At 45.8% G+C, this 24,890-nt stretch overlaps 1 protein-coding gene across 7 annotated transcripts in view; it reads right to left on the bottom strand.

Moving 5' to 3' along the window:
• DOCK3 (dedicator of cytokinesis 3) overlaps window positions 1-24,890 on the bottom strand; it is a 694,815-nt gene that overhangs the window by 87,221 nt on the left and 582,704 nt on the right. For all 7 annotated transcript variants that reach the window (XM_054034104.1, XM_054034108.1, XM_054034105.1 and 4 more), the window contains exons 27-33: window positions 18,761-18,859; window positions 15,216-15,310; window positions 12,967-13,042; window positions 12,213-12,313; window positions 11,870-11,928; window positions 7,656-7,804; window positions 1,100-1,185 (exon numbers count right to left, since the gene is read on the bottom strand). In XM_054034104.1, the coding sequence (XP_053890079.1) occupies window positions 1,100-1,185; window positions 7,656-7,804; window positions 11,870-11,928; window positions 12,213-12,313; window positions 12,967-13,042; window positions 15,216-15,310; window positions 18,761-18,859 (665 nt within the window). The remainder of the gene's footprint in view (window positions 1-1,099; window positions 1,186-7,655; window positions 7,805-11,869; window positions 11,929-12,212; window positions 12,314-12,966; window positions 13,043-15,215; window positions 15,311-18,760; window positions 18,860-24,890) is intronic.

Raw genomic sequence — 24,890 nt, 5'->3', positions numbered from 1 at the left:
AATTTTCCATTATTTTCTTTTCAAATGTATTTGCCATTTTTGCATGTACACTGATGGAGCCAAACTTCCAAAAAGTGGTTTCCATTTGTGTGCACTCAAATACAAGTGCATACTTTCTGTGTATTAACATAAAGGTGCACAGGTTATAGATTTACCCACATACCCAAAATGATTGGTGTGAACAAGTAAATTCTATAATTTTCATCCAGAGGTGTTGGTGCACCAAAAATGCATGTAGATGTTTGTATACATCAAGCTGCATGCACATAAATGGAGACTGGATTGAGATCCTTTTGAAAATTTGCCCTGTATTCTGTTACTGATCTCAGAGGGACCACTGGATCAATTAAAGAGTCAAGATTTAACTCAGTGGTGATCAGAGTGGGTCACAATATATGCCTTCAAACCAAGATCAGCCTCCAACAAGGGAGGCATTTGAAAATCAGACTTGGACACACAGATCAGCACCAACAATGTGGGAGGGTCAGATCTTGAGATTTCAGGTTAGCCTCCTACTATCATTATTGTTTCTTGGGTTGGAAGGGACTGGAAATGCTGTGAACTGACAGGCTTTGGAGGGAGCAGTTTCCAACTTTCAATTAATGTATGACCTTCAAGAGCAAGGTAAGCAAAGGGAGAAAATGGAGGGAAATCCTAGATGCTCCAAAACAGGTTTGAACTGCTTGATTGTTTAGCTGGCTCTCTGAACAGTCTGAAGACTATGATTTCACATAGTGATGTCACAAAGCTGAAAACTGGCTTGTCTAGTGTGTCTGTGATAGGAACTTGGAAATCACTTGGCACACTGGATACTGTAACCTATGCAGCATCAATACTAGATTTTATTGCATGAAAGATACAAAAATATATTTTTATATTCTTGTCAGCATAAAAGGGATGGCAAGCTTTTCCATAGCCTTCTCTCGGATTTGTGGCCCATGTGTTGATAACCTGTCAAAAGTCCCTGTACATTACTGTGTTCTGAGGGAGGCCACTTCCATTGCTGGTACTTTACAATGGATCATTACATTGAAATTTCACCAAGCCTTCTAAGGTGACCCTGTAACATGCAAGATAAAGGGAGACTGGCATTGCTTACAGTAGACTGAAGAGCTCCCTGTAGTTCTCATCTCCTTTTCCTTCTGATACCAAGCTGTCCAGCTTATCAATCAATTCAGCTTCCACCTGGATCAGGGAGAAATGATGGGTTAAAAATTAACTGTGTTTGCAGAGAAGGTAAATTTCAAACATCAAGAAGGCTGAGATTGTGTTTCATGGATAATTTCTTATGCTCTGCAAGTTGCCTGATTTTATGGATGGATGATTTCTGTCCTGATATAAAAAAGCATCTGTAATAATTAAATAGACCCCTTTCAAATCTACAAACCAATGGCTCAGTGGATTCAGTTAAACAACTGGCCTCAGATGGGTCAGTGGAAGAGGTGGACTACAGAGCTCAATTATCCTCTTGCTGAGCAGAGGGGTAAAATGGGCTTCCCTGTGGAGATTGGCTTTTTTGTTTCTTACAGGAGTCCTTGTCATCCATTTTCTTTGTTTTTTATCAATACCTAGATATGGATTTTCTATAAACGAATGTATCAAGTAGAATCTTACCCTGTCCTACCTGTCAGTAAGAGGAAAAAAAAAACTGGTTACCTACCTTTCGTAAAAGACAGTTACCTTTTCCGTAACTGGTGTTCTTCAAGATGTATTGCTCATGTCCATTCCGTATTAGGTGTGTGTGCTCACACATGCACTGGTTCTGCAAGTTTTTCCCTCAATAGTATCCATAGGGGACCGGCTCTGGCGCCCTTTGGGGTGGCGCCCGCATGGCGCGGTATAAGGGGTGCCACTGGCTCCCCCAACCCTCAGTTCCTTCTTGCCAGAAACTCCGACAGTGGGGAAGGAGGGTGGGTCATGGAATGGACATAAGCAACACATTTCGAAGAACACCAGTTATGGAAAAGGTAATTGTCTTTTCTTCTTTGAGTGCTTGTTCATGTCCATTCCATATTAGGTGACTCCCAAGCAGTACCCCTGGAGATGGGTGGAAGTTCACTGACGTGTAGATTACAACACAGCTCTGCCGAAACAGCGTCGTTCCTGGCCTGCTGAGTGATGGCATAATGAGTGGTAAACGTGTGAACAGAGGACCACATTGCGGCTCTACAGATGTCCTGGATAGGGATGTGAGCCTTGAAGGCCGACAAAAATGCTTGCCCTCTCACTGAGTGGGCTCTGACAATTGGTGGCGGCGGAACCCCTTGTCCACTTGGCCAGGTAAGTCAGTCTAATTGAGAGCTTCCTACTTTCCAGGAGGACCTGTTGGACTCCTTCTGAACAGGTCTGCTCCTCCGAGTTCAGCCATGCAGCATCAATGTTGAGAAGTGGAGGGACGTGAGGCTGGGGTACAGGAGTCGACCATGGTCCTGTGACAGCAGGTCCGGTCAGTTGGGCAGGGGCCAGGGAGGAGCCACTGACAGGCTCATAAGCATGCTGAACCAGTGCTGGCGAGGCCACGTCGGGGAAATCATGACGACCTGCGCCTTGTCTCTCTTGATCTTTGCCAGGGCCCTGCTGATGAGTAGAATCGGAGGGAACGCATAGGGGCAGGCTCCCTGACCATGACAGGAGGAAGGCGTTGGAGAGGGAGCCATTGCTCAGACCTTGCTGAGAAAAAAACCAGTGGCAATTCCTGTTCTGTCTGGTAGCGAACAGGTCCACTTGGGGAGTTCCCCACCTTTGGAAGACCATGCAGGCTACGTCTGGATGGAGTGACCACTTGTGGTGAGAGGAGAAGCCCTGCTGAGCTGGTCCGCCAGCGTAATTCTGATGTTGGGAAGGTGACAAGCTTCCAGGTGGATCTCGTGGCTGATGCAGAAGTCCCATAGACAGAGCGCCTCCTGACAGAGAGCCGACGAGCACGCTCCCCCTTGCCTGTTGATGTAGAACATTGAGGCTGTGTTGTCAGTCAGGACTCGTACCAACTTGCTCGACAGGTGGGGCAAGACTCCGCATGTCAGCTGGACTGCTCAGAGCTCTTTGATGTTTATGTGTAAGTATGCTTCATCCGGGGACCACATCCCGAGTCTGGAGAACACTGATATGCGCCCCCCCCTGCTGAGGTCTGAAGCATCTGACACCAACTCGATGGAGTGGGGAGGGTTGTCGAACAGAACACCTTCCAGGACTGTTCTGCGGTTGGTCCACCACCGCAGCGAGGTAAAAATCGTCTGGGGAAGAGTAATGATCTTTTCCAGGAGGTCTCGGGACTAGGAATAGACCATCGCCAGCCCCTGTTGCAGGGGCCGCATCCAGAGCCAGTCATGGCGGACCACATAAGTGCACGCTTCCATGTGGCCCAGCAGGTGCAGACAGATCCTGGCTGTAGTCAGAGGGAATGCAGAGATTTCCGCGATGTGGTTCATCAACGCGTGGAACCTTTCCAGTGGCAGGAACACCCTGGTGCAGGTCGAGTCGAGGAATGCTCTGATGAACTCTATCCTCTGCACTGGCACTAACATCGACTTTTTGTGTTTTACTAGTAGACCCAGAGAGGGCACATAGTGAAGCACCGCGACATCCCTTTGGACTTGAGACCTGGAGCTGCCCTTGATGAGCCAGTCATCGAGGTACGGGTAGATCTGGATACCTCGGCGCCTGAGGTAAGCTGTTACCACCAACATGCACTTGGTGAACACCCTCGGTGCTGTTGCCAGGCCAAATGAGAGGACCACAAACTGGTAGTGGTGGGGCCCCACCGTAAACCGGAGGAAGCATCTGTGTCCTTGAAAGATTACTATATGGAAGTATGCGTCCTTCGAGTTGAGGGTGGCATACCAGTCTCCCGGATCCAGGGAGGGGATAATAGAAGCTAGAGAGGCCATGCGGAACTTTAGCTTCTTTAAGTACCTGTTGAAGTCTCGCAGGTCCAAGATGGGCCATAGACCACCCTCAGCCTTTGGGATTAAAAAGTACCAGGAATAGAACCCCTTGTTCCCGTGCTCAAGAGGAACTTCTTCCACCACATCCAGCTGTAGCAACCTCTTTACCTTCTGTGCGAGGAGATTCTCATGAGAGGGGTCTCTGAAGAGGGACGGGGAAGGCGGGTGGGAAGGGGAGGGTAGAAAGGAACTGGAGGGTATAACCCTGTTCCACAGTGCTGAGGACCCTTATGTCCGAGATTATAGCCGTCCAGGCAGGGAGGAAGAGGGAAAGGCGGTAGGAGAACACTGGGAAAGATGGATCTGGGGAATAGTCTGGTAGGTCGCCCAAGGGTGCACCCTCAAAATGACCGTTTGGCCCCCTGCTTATTATAGGTCGAGCCCGACTGGGCAAAGGGTGGACGCCGGTGGCTCGGGCAGTGCTTGTAGCCCTTGGCTCATTTATGGGGCTGGTCCTGCCAAGGCTGGCTCCCCTGGCCATGTGGCTGCTGCGGTTTGAACTGCTTACATGCCGGGGCTGGGATGTAGAGACCCAGGGTTTTCAGGGTGGTGTGGGAGTCCTTGAAGCCATGCAATTTGCTGTCTGTTTGCTCTGCAAATAGGGCCCGGCAGTCGAAGGGCAGGTACTGCATAGACTGCTGGGCCTCGGTGGGCAACCCGAACGGGACTGGGAGTTATTACAGGCCGGTTGCCGGGAGGATTGTCCTAAGTAGGGCAACCTTCCTTTTGGAGGTGGGCCATGACGGCCCGGCGATCGGCAGTCTCTCATGTCTGATCGGTCCTGGGATTGGGGCTGGTCCTGGAGTTCTTGCCGCAAGGCGTGTGCCTCAGAGGGTCTGCACTAATCTACTGGCGAGGTACACTGGCCCTACACCCTCTCATTTCCTTCTTGCCGGCAACTCCGACAGAGGGGTAGGAGGTCAGATAATGGAATGGACATGAACAACACATCTCAAACAACAACAGTTACAAAAGGTAGGTAACTGTTTTTCTTCTTTGAGTGCTTGCTCATGTCAATTCCATTCTAGGGGCATGTCTACACTTACCTCTGGAGCGATTGATCCATTGGGGGTTGACTTATCGCGTCTAGTGAAGATGCGATAAATCGACTGCCGAGCGCTGTCCCGTCGACTCTGGTACTCCACCGGAGCGAGAAATGTAGGCAGAGTCGACGGGGGAGCGTCAGCAGTCGACCTACCGCAGTGAAGACACTGCGGTAAGTAGATCTAAGGACATCAACTTCAGCTACGTTATTCAGGTAGCTGAAGTTGCATAACTTAGATCGATCCCACCCCCCTCAGTGTAGACCAGGCCTAGGTGACTCATAGGCAGTATCCTTGGAGTTCACAGTTGTGTGGCTTGCAACACTGGTCTACCAAAACCAGCATCGGCATGAACCTGCTGGGTAAGTGCATAATGAGATGTAAATGTGTGGATGGACGACCAAGCAGTGGCCCTGCAGATATCTTGAATCGGCACTTGCGCCAGGAAGGCTGCTGCCGAGGCTTGTGCCCTAGTCGAGTGGGCGGTTACAATCGCCGGTGGAAGCACTTTTACCAGATCATAGCAGAAATGGATGCAGGTGGTGATCCATGACAGAATTCTCTGGGCAGACACTGGAAGACTTTTCGCCGCCACCGCGACGAACAACTGTGTCGACTTACGGAATAGCTTGGTCCTTTCAATGTAAAAGGCTATTGCACTCCTGACATCCAGAGTGTGTAATTTGTGCTCCTCTTCTGACTTATGAGATTTTGGAAAGAAGATAGGTAAGTATATGTCCAGGCTTGTATGAAACTGTGAAGTTACCTTGGGCAGGAAAGCTGGTGCGGTCACAGCTGGACCTTGTCTTTGTAAAACACCGTATAGGGAGGCTCTGAGGTAAGCGCCCTAATCTCAAGCAGAGGTTATTGTCACCAGGAATGAAACCTTCCAGGAGAGCAGAAGCAGGAAGCCAAAGGCTCAAAGCAGGGAGAGGGGGGAATGGATTATTGTTCACCCAACTGATCATTCTTTTTAATTGTGATACATAATAATAATACGCCAAGTTAGGGAAAGCTCTAAGCAGTGCTTTTTCTTGCTTTAGCTATCACTAACAAAGATTCTGGAATCATAACTCACTGGACAATCTTGTTGATGGATCATGAGACAGAATAAAATACATTTGCTCTTCCACCATTTCAGCATATTGGCTTTGCAGTACTCAGAGCAGAAAACGTTTATTTGTGCCACTAGCCTAAGATCCAGAAGAGTCACAGAGAATAGGTATGTGTATTAACAAGGTTCACATTTTCAGTTTAGTTTCTGACCATAACGATACACTTTAATATGACATGGGTCAGTTGCCATAAAGAAGAGCAAGGAGGAGAACGTAGCCTTTTGCAGGTAATTCCCTTTAGAGTGTAAAGTGGTATTTCTTTACATTCAATGCAATGTGCCTTTATTGATTTTTTTCCCTCTTCTTTAAAGTGGATGCCCGTTACTACAAAATGTAGATTTTTGTTAGTAAATAGTAATCACAACAATAAACAAAACCCTAAAAACATTATTATTATCATGAGTAAGCATGTATTAGTAAATATTGAGATTAATGGGTCTACTCATGGGCTTGAAGTCAAGCATGTGCTTAAGTGTTTGCAAGATATGTCCCACAGATAAGACAATGCCTGCCTCAGAGGGTTCATACTTTAAAAGACACAAAACCAGACATCAGGCTACACTTTCATTGTAGCTAGCATCTGTGGAGATGCACTTTTGATAGGCCAATGGTAGGAAAATTGTTAAAAAGTCTCAATGCACATAAAGCCATACAGGGTATTTCATCTAAAGATTTCAAAGCACTGTATGCATTTTTATTAATCACATGATACTCATTGTACCGATGGGAAAACTGAGGCACAGAGAGGTTAAAGCTAACATGTTGAAACTAACTTTACATGCCTCACTTTTGAGTTCCCAATTTGAGACATTTAGAGCCTGATTTGCTCACAATTCCAAAGGAAGTCAATGAGCAGCAGGTGCTCAGCAATTCTGAAAACAAGGCCTCAGGCATCAAGCTAGGTATCCAGAAACTGAGACACAGAAAATTAGTGGACACTTTTTTGAAAATTTAGCCTGAAGGCCAGATTAAAGGTATTTCGACAACTAAAGAGGCAAATGTGCTCCTAGTGGGTTTTCAGGAGACCCTATAGTACCTGATTACCACTGATTTGAGTTAGGCATCTAGATGCTTTTGAAAATTCCACTAGGCACTCATATTCATCTTTAGGCATCTAAATACCTTTACAAATCTGGTGCTACGTGACTAACCCAAGCTCATACAGAAAGTTGGCAGCAGGGCCAGGAATAGGAGTAAACCACTGCAAGCACTAGAATACCTACCTCATCATATATGGTTTAGCAAGCTTCCAGTGTTTTTACCATTAGGAAGGAGAATCCACTTTCCCTTGCTCCCTGTGCAGTGAGTACAACACTGTGTTCTGTATTAATAGGAGAAATGGCTACTTGGAAAATGCCTTATAGAAATGTTCATATAATGGTGGGACTTTGGTAGCAGTGTTGTAAAGGATGTCACTTTTTACTTAAGATCTATCTATCTATGTATCTACATCAACAGCTCCCTCAAATTCAGAAATAAACTAGTAGTACTTCTAGTACAGTGTTACAGAAGAGAAGAACAACATAGAGCAAGAGCCTGGAAAACCATTTCACCTGTTTGAAGTTGCCATTTTTCCTCTGCTCCCAGTCCATCATGTCATGAAAGATGGGGATCATGATGTTGCGGACCTCTGTCTGTGGGACCAGCGTGACACCAAGAAAGGGGCCAATCATTCCCGGAATAAAGTGAATTTTATGTTCACCTGGGCAACACAAAGCAATTTATATTTAATGAAAGCCTTCCTTTTTTTATCATTCCTTGCTCAGAACAGGGCCGGCTCTAACTCTTTTGCCGCCCCAGGCAAAAAAGAAAAGTGCCGCCCTGCCGTAACCCCCCCCACCCCCCCCCCAAGCGCTGCGCCGTCAACACTTCCCCCCCTCCCCCTGAGCGCTGTGCCGGGACGTCGAAACTCCCGCCCCCAGCGCCGGGCCGGGCCGCACAAATCCCAGGAGCGCCAGGCCACTCAAACTCCCGCCCCAGCGCTGCGCCGGGCCACCGTACCCCCCCAACCCCCCGAGCGCTGCGCCACCCAAACCCCCGGAGCACCGGGCTGTCCAAACCCCCGCCCCCCCCAGCGCCGCACCGGGCCAGGCCACCCAAACCCCTGCTCCCCCAGCACCGCGCTGCCGAAACACCCCCATGCTGCCCGACTGAAACAAAAACAAACAAACAAAAATAAACCTTCGAGCGCCCCCCGTCACCCCAACATTGGCTGCCCCTTCTGAGCTGCCGCCCCAAGCACATGCTTGGTCGGCTAGTGCCTAGAGCCAGCCCTGGCTGAGAAAAAGGTGAGACTCTTTGGTAAAGACACGTGTAACCTGTCCCTGAATTAAGCTTGAAGAAGCAAACAGGTTCTTTCTCCAAAAATTATCGAATTAATGGTACTTTAAGTTTTCCATTTTCCATGGCAAAGTCTGCCTGGTTATCTTTACATTAATTAATCTTTACATTTAGCAGAAACCGCAGATCCTACAGGGAAACTCATTCAATAGCTGCTCCACCTTTATGCGCTAGCATGCATTAATTCTGCCAGAGAAGATTGAGAGATTCCACTGCTGTTTTGGAGGCTCGGGCTCCTAAGAAGAAAGGGCTTTTTCAAAGGAACTGTGGCAATAGTATTTAATGGATCAGCTACATGTCCTTTAGACTTTTTAGAGTTCCTTAACCTCAGTGGTGTGAAATTTGCAATCAAATGGATAAGAACCTTGACTTCGAACCAAACAGTGTCACCTCTAAGTAGCAGGAATATACAGCATTGTTAGCAATTGCTTTTATAGTGTGCTTCCACTGTGAAACTTTAGTAAATAAAACAAAATTATCTGGAAAAAAAACCAAAACACACTGATAGGGTAATATTGTTTTGAGATATCATTTCTCCCCAAAATTATCTTTCAGGTTAAATTGGGAATCCAACATACACCTATATATTGGAGGTTTTCCTCTAGTAAATTAATCAGCCTCTTAGGTGGTCCCACAATTGCAAAAAAGCAGGGGTAGGAAGAGAGAAATAAATAAATCAGGAAAAGCAGAAAAGAATGATTTTGATTTAAAGAGATAGTAACTTTTAATCCCTAGGGGAGCATATGTCATTAACGCTGCAATATTAAAACTCATATCTTTTCTGTCATTGTGTATGTGAAGCATAAAGTTTGGTATGTTCCTCAAAATCATGATCCGGATGATTACAATTTAGAAGTACTGGATTTTGTCTTTTAAGCTGCATGTGACATTTGTTTAAACCTGTTAACAATTTCATAAATATTGCTATCTGCTTTTCAGACAAATAATGAGAAGCAAAGTGTGTTTCTAACATAACTAATACAGTGGAGTCAATGTGATACATTCCATGCCAATGTGATGTGGCACAAGCCATAAGATGCTAGACTGCACCCCAGCTCACTTCAACCAGAAGATGTTATTTAGATCAGAAATAACCACAATTCATAATTTTGTAGATTATAAAGCCAGCAGGGGCGGCGAGTTGTATGGGTCCATAGTGCCTGGGCTCCAGCAAATTCAGGGCCCGGGGGGCCCGGCTCCACCAATGTTCGGGACCCCAACACCCCCTCCCACACCATCTTCTGCACCCCAACCCACTGTCCAAGCCCAAAGCCTGCATCCAGAGCCCACACCCATCCCGTACCCAAATTCTCTCCTAGAGTCTGCACTCCAAACCCCCTCCTGCACCCCAACACCCAGCCCAGAGCCTGCACCTAGCACCCAAACTCCATCTCAGAGCCTTAGACAGGTGTGTGTGTGTGGGGGGGGGGGGGGGAAAAGGTGGGACTTGGACCCGTTCTGGGCACCACCAAAAATTATACAAACCTCCTACCCCTGAAGGCCATAAGGGATCATTGTTATCATCTAATCGAACCTCATGTATAACACAGGCCATAGGATTTCCCTGAATTAATTCCTGTTTGAACTAGACAATATCATTCAGAAAAACATCCAATCTTGATTCTAAAATTGGCAGTGACGGAGAATCCACCACAACCCTTGGTAAGTTGTTCCAATGGATAATACCCTCACTGTTAAAAATGTATGCCTTATTTCTAGGGTGAATTTGTCTAGCTGCAATTTCCAGCCATTAGATCTTGTTATATCTTTGTCTGCCAGATTGAAGAGCCCTCTATTACCTGTTCCATACATAGATTCTTATAGACTGAGATCAAGTCACCCCTTAATATTGTCTTTGTTAAGCTAACAGATTGAGCTCCTTGGGTTCTTCACTATATGGCATGTTTTCAATCCTCTCATCATTTTTGTGTCTCTTCTCTGAATCCTTTCCAATATCAGTGTCTTTCATGAATTTTGGAAACCAGAAATGGGCACTATATTCCAGTAGCGGTTGCACTTGTGCCAAATATAGAGGTAAAATAACCCCTCTACTCCTATTCAACATTCCCTGTTCTTTTATAATCAAGAAACACAATAGCGCTTTTGGCCATAGCTTTACTCTGGGAGATCTTGTTCAGCTGATTATCAACCATGACCCCCAAGTCCTTTTTGGAGTCACTGCTTGCCAGGACAGAATCTCCCCATCCTAAAAGTAAGGCCTACATTCTTTGTTCCTAGATGTAGGATTTTATATGTAGCCACATTGAAAGCTTATTTGTTGCTTGCGTCCAGTTTACCAAGTGATCCAGATCATTCTGTAGCAGTGACTTATTCTCTTCATTATTTACTACTCACCCAATCTTTGTGTCATCTACAAACTTTACCAGGAATGATAGTATGTACTCTTCACAGACCGATAAATATGTTAAATAGCATAGGGCCAATAAATGATCCCTGAGGGGCTCCACTAAGAACACACTTACTTGATTATGATTCCCCATTTACAATCACATTTTGTGAGCGATCAGTTAGCTAGTTTTAGTACATTCAATATATGCTGTGTTGATTTAGTAACATTCCAGTGTCTTAATCAAATATCATGTGGTACAAATTCAAATGACTTACAGAAATGTAAGTCTATTACAACTGGTGTAAAAAATATTGCATAATTGTGGGCAAACTTTTGTTTTTTTAAACCAGTATCAGAGAATTTGTTATCATGCTTATTAGACACATTAATACAGCACTCATAAATATGCACTTTACTGCATGTCACGTCTGTACATGATCGCTAACTGTGCACTTTTAGAATTCTGCATCATCCTGACTTGTTCTGTTGTACCATTTCCAAATGGATGAAATTGGACACAGCTGGAAAGGTTTAGTTTCAGCTGTGCCAACATAGACCAGATTAAAGTCAAGAGTGTAGAAGCGTATTTCAAATACTAGACTAGATTGCAGCACAATAGCAAGTATCAGGGGGTAGCCGTGTTAGTCTGTATCTACAAAAACAACAAGGAGTCTGGTGGCACCTTAAAGACTAACAGATTTATTTGGGCATAAGCTTTCGTGAGTAAAAACCTCACTTCTTCGGATGCATAGAGTGAAAGTTACAGATGCAGGGATTTCCAAATGCTAATGCAGTACATCATCTGGGAATACCAAAGAAAAGCTGTTGAAACCAGTCCCTACAAGATTTGAGAGTAAAGTATTCAAATTCATAGAAATGAGTTATTTCAAATGAGAAAAATATCACCATGGAGCTATGCAGAAATTCATTTTTTTTAGTTGAAAATTCCTGAAGAAACTATCAGACCCAGCATGAGTGCTGTGGTTTTACACCACTAAAGCTGAATATTAGTAATGCAATTCGTAGACAACTTTAGTTTTGGTGATTAGGAGGAGAACAGGAGACAGAGAGACATACCCAGGTTCTGCCACATGCTGAATAACTCATATGCCATCATCACTCGCATGTCACCATATCTGAAAGAGACGGCATAGACACAACCCCTTAATGGGACAAAATGCAGCAAGTTGGTGATCTAATGCAATTAAATTAATATGTAAACCAAGGTTATACTTTTTAAGAACATCAAGGGATTCATCTAATTATTGAATAATTGTCCTATGATCTCTACTTATGATTTTTCTGGGGCAAATCCTCCCACTGCCTGTAATGTATGGGAGTTTGTGATAAAAACATATGTCCTACTTTTGAGGTGATGGAAAAAATCAGAGTTTCGGAGGCAAGGAGATCATATTCTTACTTGTCCAGAATCTTCTTTCTCTTAGCTGGAGTGACAGTTTCTAGCTGCAGGCTTGGCTGGTTTATAAACAGAACTGCCAAGCTGAAATAGGAGTTCCACACCTAGAAAACAGGAAGGAAATTAAACACGTTAGTCCAAAGGCAGAACAAGTTCTGAACACAAACATACATGCCATGCATACATTTTACAGAAGGCATCAGGTTGTTCCACCTTAAGTCAGAGGAAAATATATAATTATGTCTAAATAAACCAGATGTAATAATAAAATAAGTTAAATCAGTCCCAGGAATTATACAAATACTGGAGGGAATGACAATTAAAAGAACCCAGCAGCAAGGCAGTGCTGGGGCTTCAGACATAGGCCTTTCACCTCTCGACACCTGAATTCAACTCTGCCTTAAGCCAAAAGTGAAATAAGTTTGGTAGTTTCAAATATTCCTAGTGAACACTTTTTCATACCCCTAAACCACACCATAGAGTGTGCTTTGAATTACATTAGACACTATACATTCTTGACTTTAGCCAATGCAAGCGGTCTCACTTTTCAAACCCTTAGAATTCATAATGCTTTTGCTCTTCTGGGATTTCCCAGTTCAGTCAAAGCCTCAGCAGAGTTTGATGACTGTATCAGCTAGTTTATTTTCTGAGCCAACAAACATAGTGAACATAATCCATTAACATAGAGTAGCCGCTGTTCCTGCATTGCTGCTGGTTTTAAAGGATGTCATGAAATTTTCCAGATTTCAAACCTTACCTTAAAATCAAAGTCTGTTTCTGTGAAGTTCTTGTGCAGGGCAGAGGACAGGTACTGGACTGTCGTAACTATGATACTATAATTAAAAAAAAGATCCTTTTCAATCTGCAGTACAAATCACATTCAAAGAGTCTTTGAGTAGCTCTGAGCACTGGTGGTTTCTGTTATATTTCAAAATGCATTTTGGCACTCTTTCTTTATGCAGTAATTTCTAGATATCACCATAAAGGTCACTGTGTTGTTTTTTTTTTTTAACAAAACTTCATATTAAATAATGCAAGGCAGAATTCACAAATATGTTTTCCTAAAATATTGTAGATTTTGGAAACGGAAGAGTATCTTTGTAATTCTTGAGTTTATTTTCAAAAGTCCATTACTGCAGTTAATAAATAAAGGAACAAAAATAACTTACTTATTTTTTTCAGAGTAGCAGCAGGAGTACTTGTGGCACCTTAGTTAGTCTCCTGTTCTTTTTACTTATTTTTGTTTCTGTGCATTTCTTTAATAAAAAAGGCAGAATTTTTCAGGGAGGCACAATCCTCTACAGTTTTTGGACTTTGCTGTAAATTGATCTCCTCTGTACATTTTTGGTAATATTTTGTAAACTCTGGGTTCACTGGGAAACTTACTTTTTTTGTAGGTGCATAAAAGCCTTTAATTAAATGGGAATAAATCATGTAACAACATGCAAGAATTAACAAAGTCTAATTTGCTTTGGTATAAAAAAGTAATAGGCTAAAGCTCAGCATCTCATTCATGTGATACTTTCAGTGACATTGATAAATGCACTTTATTTCAACTTGAAGAGATTTCCAGCTAAGTGGTGCCAGCAGGATCAGGCTATCTAGGTAACCAGGTCATTTTACTTTATATGGATTTCTCTTTTTCTACAGTACAGCATGTAACCTGGGGGTCTACAACATCTAAAGCCACTTCTTTCACTTCTCATTAGCACTGTGAACTCATAGAGCATACAACACCACAGCTGACCAATCAGCCTTCAGGAAGAGGTCCATGACATCATCTTGCAATATGGACCCCGCCAGTAGTTCAGTTAGTCAACTGTGATGCTACAGTTAGGTTAGCTAATAAAATGAGACACTAGTACATAATCCCAGCCTCTGGGTATAATCCTGGCTCTCAGCCTGCTGCTGCTACCTCCTAAAAACAACAGAAAAAGCTTGACAAGGCAAAAATAAAAAACAAAACTAAATACATTCAAGCCCAAATGTCAACTGCATAATCAAAAAAATAATGATTTCAATCTGATACTTTGTCATCTGGTTTAAGGACTGTGGTCTGCCCCTCCTTTTCTAAAAAAAATTGAGTCCACCACTGATCTAAGCTGAGTTGCTCTGGTCTTTCACACAAAGAGCAGTTTTAGAACCAATAGGGATGCTGGTACTGCCAGGAGCAGTAGCCCAAGGCAGTGCACCAGGCACAAACTCCTTGGTGAGTTTTGTTGCTGTTTTTTAAATTGAGACACAATGAAGACAGAGAGGTAACAATGTAGGTAAAAGGAAAATTAAGACCACAAGCACTATATATTCAAGTGCTATATATTCCTTAGAAGCTCCTTCCATTTCAGTAACTTGGTTGTCACTTCTTGCACCTCAGACTATTGACGAAGTGCATCTAGCCCATGGCAAGAGGAAACCATGCCTCCCTCAGTCATGGAAGGATTTGAGGGATACTTGTGGATACAGTCATAGATAACTGGAATTGGTATCTAGTTCTACTCGACACTTAAAGAGTGTTGCCTGTCTTCAAAGCAATGGACCTAAGCAAAGCAATTACCTAAATTTTACAGATGGGAAAACAGACAAAGGGGCAGATGTACAAAGGGGTAAATATACTCCATATGTGACCAACTTTGGGCAGATCATTTTAGCTCACTATCACTTGTGTGCATAAATGATAGAATTTACATACAGGAAGCCTATTTGCACTTGGTTTTTGTGGGAAAAAAAAGAAGTTTATAGTATTAACTATATAGTATGAGTGCCCACTGGCAGCATGTAAAACTTGCACATGCAAGTGATCATTCATTGACAAAAGCCCTAATTTGGCCCTGATAGCTTAAGTAACTTTGCAGAACCAGGATTAGTACTCAGGAGGAGTTCCTGCCTGGAGTCCCATCCCTCAGTCCACTAAAACACACTGTTTCTCTGGGATTGAGAAGCCCTAATTTAGAGCACCCACAGAGTTTTCATACAAACTTTCAGTGCTTTAAACATGTCCTCACTCACTTGCTGGTGAGCAACCTCATCACCATCCAGTCCCGAGGAAAGACACTCATCTTCATCAGGTTTCGAAACACACAGAAAATCTTCAGCAGGAACTCCTAATACACAGAAAGAAGAGAATAATAAGCAGTGGCAGCTGTAGGCAAATGTACTTTCCTAGCCACAGCCAAGACAATTAAGCTAATTATGTTTTCCTTGCTTGATCCCTGTGTGTCACTACGCTACATAGCTCAAAACATGGAAGCAGCATATATGGGAATGAGGCAGATACAGTTGTTTTCAGCAGGTACATTCTCCTATATTTTAAAGCTTACAATGCAGAACTTCATTTTACTTTATTCCATATGACATTTCAATAGTGTCATGCAGAATTCTGGTCTGAGTTCCCAGTGTGCCTTTTGGAGGAATTGTTATTTATTTAATTTATATTTAAAAGGGTATGTTTTCATGGTTCTATGCACCCCTGTCATAAAATAAAAAAAAATCTTTTATAGGTTATGTAATATGGTAATATAAGATCCCATTTATGATGAAGAAAGGACTTGCTAAAGGCATACCACCCAGATGTCTGTTTCCAGAAGGACCACTTCAGAGAGAGAGAGAGAGAGAGAGAGACAGACAGACTGTGTCTGTGATGTAGTCCTGAGCAAAGGATTGAGGAAAAACTCCTGAGATCAAATCCTGGCTCTGCCAATGACTTACCTTTTGACTCTGAATAAATCACTTAGCGAGTCACTATCTGCCTCATTTTTCACTTTTATATAACGGTGATAGTAATCATCTCTTAACCCATACAAGGGGTATACATTATTGTTGTTATACCAAGATAGTTCCATCTCTATCTCCATAGCCAATTTAATCACAGGTCTTTTTACTGAGACTATCAAGAAGGTTGCCAGCTGTGATAGTGGTATTTGTGATGTCAGGTGAGAACAACTTCAAAACTTTTCTTAAGTGAACTCCTCAATAGAGATGGTTAAAACTTTGAATTTCTGGTTTGTGGGAAATTCAAAATTCCTTTTTTCTGATTCAGATAGAAAACAAATATTTCTGAAATTTCCTAATTACACGAAATTCTTCCCCCCCTCGCCCCCCAAAATACAGTTTTGGAAGACATTAATTTTGAAATTTCATTTTGGATTTCTCAGTTTTGTTTTGGAAGCTTGTTTTTTGTTCCGGAATTTCAAAACTTTGTTTCAAATTTGATTTGATTTGATTTTTTAATTTTTATTACATTTAATATTATTTCATTACATGTAGATGTAGTAAATATAATTAAAGGCAGCTGCTTCTTAGTACTGACTGAAACATCTTAGTAGCTGCCCTTAATGATTTTAAAAATAAAATATATATTAAAATAGAATATTTAAACTATTATATAATATTATGAGTCAGTAGCTACAGTGCATAATGTGCAATGCTACTGACATAAAATAATGTAAAAATAATGTAACAATAAAAACAGGTACAAATAAAATAGAATTCAAAATGAAATTTTGGAATTTCCAAAGCAAAAATTCAAATCCCAAAGCAAAATTTGGAAATCTGAAATGATATTTGTTTGTTTTGAAATTTGATCAAAACTGACAACTTTTTCAGAAATATTTCAATTATGATGAAACCAACATTTTCTGTTAAAAAATTCCACAAAAATTTTCAACAAGCTCTACTCTTATGTATATTCCATATCTCCTTAAGACTCAGTATAAGAGTGCCAACTCTTATCATGTGGACTATTGAAGAAGTCATCAAAAGTCAACTTTAGATCACTACCAATTTGTGCTCCATTCAACCTAGCCACCTAGAGGTAAGAGGCTCTGTTATCCCAAAGTCTATATCTCTGAGCCTCCCAGCCTTTCTCAGGATACATTTTCATTGTTATATACAATAATTGGAAGTTGACAACCTCTTCCAAAAGCACTTCAGATCCTGTTCCACCTTGTTTGTTCAGTGCTTTAACAGGTTTCTACCATGGTGTCAGTTTGGTATTACTATTCACTCTATTACTGAGCTGTCACACTAGCCACAAAAACATTTTGTATGTAACCCCATCATCATACTGTGAAAGGAAAGTGACAGCATGACTGTTACTTCCATCAGATTTATGTATTGCTTCTTGAAGTTATTCTGCATTTCACAGCCATTTACTGTGGTCTGAGACATGCTGCCTTCATAAAGATGCGAAGGTAACAGGTAGGCTTCTCTCCCTTTGAGATGGACACCTCAAAGCAGATGATGGTTGGGAAGCCACCAGTGAGGGTACATAAAATGTGTACTAAGCAACTCTCTCTTGGCCACTAGTAGCTATGATTTAGGTCACCACTCACAAAAGGGAATTTGGGGTGCTTGTCGAAGCATACCAGGTGGATTAGGCTGGCCAATACTCCAACAAACCAAGAATAAATTTGCTGTTGACTTTTCTCTGCTTGGTATGCAAAAGTCAGCCTTGGAATATAATTATCTTTTGACATAAGAACAAACTTCAAACCTTTTCTTAAATGAGTTCCTATGTATATTCCATGCCCTTCAATAGGTTACAGAATAAACTACTTTGGATTTTCTAGTCTGTACAGACTACTAGTCTGTAGTTCAGGCTATGTTCCACAAAGTACCATAATGATATCTATCCCAGGTATTTATCTGCTCCCTATTATCATATGATCTGAACACCTTGCTATCTTTAATGTATTTATCCTCACACCACTGCCACGAGGTAAGGAAGTGCTAACTAACTGCAGCTGAGAGGTGTTATTCCCAGTGTGGGTAGACAGATTCATGCTAGCACACTAAAAATAGCAGTGTGGAAATTGCGGCACTGGCTTGGGCTAGTCACTTGAGCGCAGACCCAAAGGGTTGGGCAGGCTTGCACTTGGGCAGCTACCCTAAGCCACTGCTAGTGCCACAATATCCATACTCCACTAATTCAAGTTGAGCTAGCGTGAGTCTGTCTACCCACACTGGGAATCACACCTCCGAGCTGCAGTGTAGACATACTAGAGAGATTCTGGGAATGTCTACAATGCAGAGAAAAACCTGCAGCAGTCTCAAAGCCTGGGTCAACAGATTTGGGCTTGCAGAACTTGAGCTTCCAGGCTAAAAATAGCAGTTTAGATGTTCCTGCTCAGACTGGAGCCCAGGGTCTGAGACCCTCCCCCTCAGCTCCAGCCCAAGCGTGAATGTCTACACTGCTATTTTTAGCCCTGCAATCCGAGTCCCATGAGCCCAAGTCAATGGAACCAGGCTCTGAGATTCAGCACCATGGGTTTTTCTTTGCAGTGTAGACATACCTTCGGTGGTTTGTTCAAGGTCACATAGGAAGCCTGGGCTGGAGGTAGGGACTCCCAACTCCTAGGCTAGTGCCCTAACCACTGGACCATCCTTTTCTCTAATAATAATAAACTAAGTATATGAAACAAATAGTGACTATATCTATAGTGAATGTGGATGTTCAGCAGAATAAGTGAAAACACTTTCTGCATTGTCATCTATCTGATTTCTGAGGTTAATATTTAATAGCTGCTTCTAAAAACCATGAAGTTATGTCCTACCTTTAGCTCATCCTTGCTCTGGAAGTTGTCCAATAAATGTTGAAAATGAGTGTCTGACATCTGACGAAGCAGAGACAAGAGACAGGACACATACTCTCCCTGTCAAGTAAAGGAAGAATTATTTAGTCCAGACAATCAAAGAATTTTTTAGATGTAAAATTCAACCTGAGATAGAAGATAAAAGGTGGGGTCTGAAATGGCACCAATGCATATGAAAGAAAAAAAACGGTTACCTACCTTTCGTAACTGTTGTTCTTCGAGATGTGTTGTTCACATCCATTCCACATTAGGTGTGCGCGCACTGCGTGCATGGACGTCGTAAACTTTTTCCCTTAGCAGCTCCTGTCGGGTCGGCAGGGGAGCCCCCTAGAGTGGCGCCTCTATGCTGGTGCATATATACCCCTGCCGACCCGACCCCCCTTCAGTTCCTTCTTGCTGGAGACTTTGACAGAAGGGAAGGAGGGGGGGAAGTGTAATGGATGTGAACAACACATCTCGAAGAACAACAGTTACGAAAGGTAGGTAACTGTTTTTCTTCTTCGAGTGCTTGTTCACGTCCATTCCACATTAGGTGACTCACAAGCTTACCATAGGAGGAGGGTAGGAATCATGGAGCAATTGATTGAAGAACAGCCCTGCTAACGGCCGCGTCATCTCTGGCCTGCTGGTTGACTGTGTAGTGGGCTGTGAATTTGTGCACTGATGACCAGGTGGCTGCTTTACAGATCTCCTGGATCGGGACGTGTGCCAAAAAAGCTGTTGAGGACGCTTGTGCCCTCATCGAGTGAGCCGTGATTGCCGGGGCTGGAACCATGGTGACCTTGTAGCACGCGCATATGCAGTCCAGAATCCACGATGATATACATTGCGCCGAGACCGGTAGCCATTTAATTCTATCAGCTATGGCGACAAACAACTGCGTTGACTTGCGGAAAGGTTTCGTTCGCTCTAAATAGAACACCAGGGCCTTCGGACATCCAGAGTGTGCAGCCTACGATGACTCGGGTCCGTGTGTGGTTTGGGAAAGAACACTGGCAAACAAATGTCCTGTGAGACTATCTTAGGGAGGAATTTAAGGTGTGGCCTGAGTTGCACTTTGTCCTTATAAAAAACTATATAAGGAGGCTCTGAGGTTAGGGCCCTCAACTCGGACACCCTCCTCGCTGATGTAATGGCCACCAGGAACGCCGCGTTCCAGGAGGGGTGAAGGAGAGAGCAAGAGGCCAGGGGCTCGAATGGGAGCCCCATAAGCTTGGAAAGGACCAGATTAAGGTTCCAGGGAGAGACCGGCGGGCGTGAGTTGGGGAACACTCTCTCCAGTCCCTTGAGGAACCGCACCACCAAGGGGTTAGAAAATACAGAGCATCCGGATTCCCCTGGGTGGAACACCGATATGGCAGCTAGATGCACTCTGATTGAAGAAGGAGCGAGACCCTGATGCTTGAGGTACAGGAGGTAGTCTAGGACAACTGGAATAGTGGCCTGGAGTGGCTGTATCTGCTTAGACTCACACCAGCAGGAAAATCTTTTCCACTTGGCTAGGTAGGCTGCCCTAGTGGACGGTTTCCTACTGCCAAAGAGAATCTGTCGTACCGGAAGAGAGCACTGGCTCTCCATAGTGTTTAGCCAGAGAGCTTCCATGCCACTAGATGCAGAGACTGCAGATCCAGATGGAGCAGGCGCCCGCAGTCCTGCGTGATGAGATCCCGGTGCAGGGGCAGGGCAATCGGGGTGACCACTGACAGCTCTAGCAGGATTGTAAACCAGTGCTGACAAGGCCAAGCCGGGGCGATCAAAATTATCATCGCCCTGTCCCTGTGAACTTTGAGGAGGACTCTGTGGATGAGCGGGAGCAGAGGAAAGGTGTACTTCAGAGTCCCGCTCCAAGGGATCGCAAATGCGTCTGCGACCAAGCCCGGACTGTGGTTCTGGAAAGAGCAAAACTGCGGACATTGGCTGTTTTTCCATGTGGCAAAGAGATCCATTTGGGGAAACCCCCACTTCTGGGAGACTGATTGCAAGATGTCCGATCTCATCGACCACTCGTGCATGCAGTACGACCTGCTGAGGCTGTCCGCTAGCTTGTTTCGTTCTCCCGGGAGGTATGATGCTATGAGATGGATGGAGCAGGCTACACAAAAGTCCCACAGGAGAAGGGCCTCTCGGCAGAGGGGAGAGGAGCAGGCTTCGCCCTGCTTGTTTATATAAAACACGGCGGTGGTGTTGTCTGTCAGAACTGTCATTCTGTGACCTTCCAGCGTAGCGTGAAAGGTTTGGCAGGCTAGACGAACCGCCCTGAGCTCCTTCACATTGATGTGGAGCGACACCTCGGCCTTGGACCACAAACCCTGTGTTCTTAGGTCCCCTAAGTGAGCTCCCCAGCTGAGGTCTGACGTGTCTGTCACCAGCATCAGAGCAGGCTGCGGTGCGGCGAAGGGGACACCCTCGCATACTACTGGCCAACTGAGCCACCTTCACAGGGAGTCCAACACCTGGTCCGGAACCGTCACGACAAGGTCTAGGGGATCTCTGCCTGGGCGATACAACCGGGCAAGCCACACTTGTAAAGTCCTGAGCCGTAGTCGAGCGTATTTGACTATGTGAGTGCACGCCGCCATGTGCCCCAGGAGCTGCAGGCAGCATCTGGCCGTGGTAGTGGGGAACCTTAGCATCGAGTCTATGACAGGCTGGATGGCCAGGAATCTGGATTCTGGGAGGCTCGCTTGCGCCTGCACTGAGTCCAGCAGTGCCCCGATGAACTCCAGCCTTTGCATTGATATCAGGGAAGACTTGGGCATGTTGACGAGAAGACCCAGCCTGCAGAACGCATCCAGAGCCACCGTCACATGGGAGCAGACCTCCTCTTCGGACCAACCCACGAGGAGCCAATCAGCGAGGTATAGGTATACCCGTATTCTCCTCTTTCGCAGAAAGGCTGCCACTACTGACATGCATTTCGTGAACATGTGGGGGGCTGCCCCCAGGCCGAACAGGAGGACCGCAAACTGGTAATGGTACTGGTTTATGGCGAACCGCAGAAACTGTCAGTGAGCGGGTTGAATAGTGATGTGAAAGTATGCATCTTTCATGTCGAAGGCAACGTACCAATCCCCCGGATCCAGAGACAGGATAATAGTGCTTAGGGAGACCATGCAGAAGCGGACCTTGACTAAGAACTTGTTGAGCCCGCAAAGATCTAAAATGGGCTGAAGGCCCCCCTTTGCCTTTGGGATGAGAAAATAACGGGAGTAAAACCCCTTCCCCCTTAATTACCGAGGGACTTCCTCCACCGCTCTGTCTCTAAGAGCGACGGTACCTCCTGCATAAGGAGTTGCTCGTGAGAAGGGTCCCTGAAGAGGGATGGGGGAGAGGGGTGGGTAGGAGGGAAGGAGGAGAACTGTAGTGTGTAACCCACTTGTACCGTGTGCAAGACCTAACAGTCCGACATTATACGGGACCACGCCTGGTAGAAGTGGGATAAGTGGTCCAGGAAACATGGGGAAGGATCCAGGAGCTGGGTTGGTACGCTGTCCTCGAGCGCACCTTCAAAACCCCTGCTTGTTGCCAGGCTGGGGTTTGCCCTGGCCCTGATTAGGCATGTTATTCCGCCTGCGTCTGTTGTCTCTGCCCCTCCTGTGATAAGGCTCCTGCCTAGGGCGAGGCTGGTACTGCCGTTGCTGCAACGGTTGGGGCTTGAATGGCTTCCTCTGAGTCGCTGGGGTGTGCATTCTTAATGACTTGAGGGTTGCCCGGGAGTCTTTAAGGCTATGCAGCCTGGCATCCACCTGGTCGGAAAAGAGGCCTGACCCTTTGAAGGGGAGGTCCTCAGTGGTGTTCTGGACCTCTGGCAGAAAGCCTGAAGCAACGCTGAGCGCCTCATCACCACACCTGAGGCAATTGTTCTGGCTGCTGCGTCTCCCGAGTCCGGAGAGGCCTGTAAAGAGGTCTTGGCAACTGCCTTTCCCTCTTCCACGAAAGCCGTGAAATCAGGTTGAGAACCCTGGGGCAAGGAGTCTTTAAATTTGGAAACTGCTGCCCAGGAATTAAAATTGTGCCTGTTTAGGATCGCCTGCTGGTTCGCAATCCTTAATTGGAGGCCCCCAGAGGAGCTGATCTTCCTTCCGAAGAGGTCCAAACATTTAGCCTCCTTGGCCTTGGGAGCCGGGGCTTGCTGGCCATGACGCTCCCGTTCATTCACAGCTGAGACGACCAGCGAACAGGGGGCCGGATGACAAAATAGGAAGTCGTATCCCTTGGAGGGGGCGAAGTACTTCCTCTCCACCCCCCCTTGCCGTCGGTGCGCTAGAGGCTGGGGCTTGCCAGACCGTCTTGTAGTTAGACTGAATTGTCTTTATAAGCGGGAGTGCAATTCTGGAGGGGCCTTTAGGGCTTAGGATGGCCACCAGAGGATCCTCCTGCTCCACCGCTTCCTCCGCCTGTAGGTCCAAGTTCTGGGCGACCCTGCGGAGCAGCTCCTGATCTGCCCTGTGGTCAATTGGGGGAGGCCCCGACACCGCCGTGCCCACCACAGCTTCGTCTGGGGACGATGAGGAGGTGAGGGCCTGCTGTGCTTCCTCCACCTGCTCTTCTTGCTCCTCATCATAGGCGGGGGCATGTCCGAGCCCTGCCTGGTTGATTGTCCCCGGGACAGCCCCAGGCTCGGTGCCACTTCCGCTTGCTGGTGTTCCGGAGAAGCGTCTGGCGGCGTGGATACTGTAGCCTCCTTGGGTGCAGAGGGGTGTCTGTGTGGGGACCAGGACCAATGCACCGAATAGCCGGACCTTGAAGCTCTGGAGGAGGTCCCTTGCTGCTGATGATAGGCCCATGGTGTCCAAAAGGGCCATTGTCCTGGCAGGCCCCACTGGGGATGCCACACGGTCTAGGGCTCCCTGCTAGCCGGTGCCCTGCAGGCATAGCTGGATCGGCCTGAATCAACCTTGGATTCTGAGGATGCCGACCTCAAAGGCCAAGGCGGTGCCATGGCACAGTGCCATTGGGAGGCTGGAGAGTGGCTCCTCACCAACCGGGACCGGGATCGGTACCGATGTTCTCAGGACCGGGATCGCTGCCTTCTGCCCGGGGCCGGGGACTGCTGCCTTATGTCCCCTCAGTGCCGGCTTAGTGACGGTGCGCCGGCAGAGCCGGTGCCGTGTGCTGGCTCAGTTCCAGTGCCATCAAGTCCCGCTGAGCCAAAGGTAACTGGGAGTCCACAGAGGCTGAGCTCGACCGGGAGCAGTGCCGGGGCGGTAACCTCGAGCGGTGCACCATTGCTGGCTTGCCTCTGGATGGCACCCTTGGTGATGGTGCTGGAGGCTTCTCCTTGCCAGGGAGGGGGCTTGCCACCAACAGCTCGATGAGGTCTTTTGCTACCTCAAAGGTGTCTGGGGTGGAGGGCTGTTCTAGGATGTTTTCCAGCCCTTCTTCTGCGGTCAACCCACTTAGCCCGGGGCTCAATGGGCCCTGTGGCGCCGAAGCCACCAGTGCCAGTGTATGTCCTGGGGCCGCACTGCCCCTCTGAGTGCTCGGTCCCTTGGAAGGCGCCACCTTTTATGTGGGGAGCGCCCTCTATCGCCTTTAGGCTGCCCCTTCAACCATACTGGAGAGGTCGAGCGGTGCTGGGGCTTGTCCTGTTGCCTTGGTGCCACATGCTTACGGTGCCCCACCGGCGCCAGATCACGGACTGATGCCAGGGCACTCCACACCGAGGACGCCGGCACTGAAGCCGGATGATCCGAGGCCGTAGGTTGCAGCGCGGCCTCCATGAGTAACTGCTTGAGGCGAAAGTCTCTTTCTTTCTTTGTTCTTGGCTTAAAAAAGTATTTTAAAGAATCCTTATTGAGGTTGCAGGAACAAACCATCCCGATCTGTAGAAAGAATAGTAAATATGGCAGGCGACCAGCTTGGCTAAACAGTGTAATCCTTGCTGATCTTAAACGCAAAAAAGAGGCTTATAAGGAGTGGAAGATTGGACAAATGACCAGGGAGGAGTATAAAAATATTGCTCAGGCGTGCAGGAGTGAAATCAGGAAGGCCAAATCACACTTGGAGTTGCAGTTAGCAAGAGATGTTAAGAGTAACAAGAAGGGTTTCTTCAGGTATGTTAGCAACAAGAAGAAAATCAAGGAAAGTG

This window comes from Malaclemys terrapin, chromosome 7, assembly GCF_027887155.1.
Source record: "Malaclemys terrapin pileata isolate rMalTer1 chromosome 7, rMalTer1.hap1, whole genome shotgun sequence".
NCBI classification, from domain to species: Eukaryota; Metazoa; Chordata; order Testudines; family Emydidae; genus Malaclemys; species Malaclemys terrapin.
The sequence above is the reverse complement of the archived record's forward strand: the minus strand, read 5'-3'. Positions and strand labels throughout refer to the sequence as shown.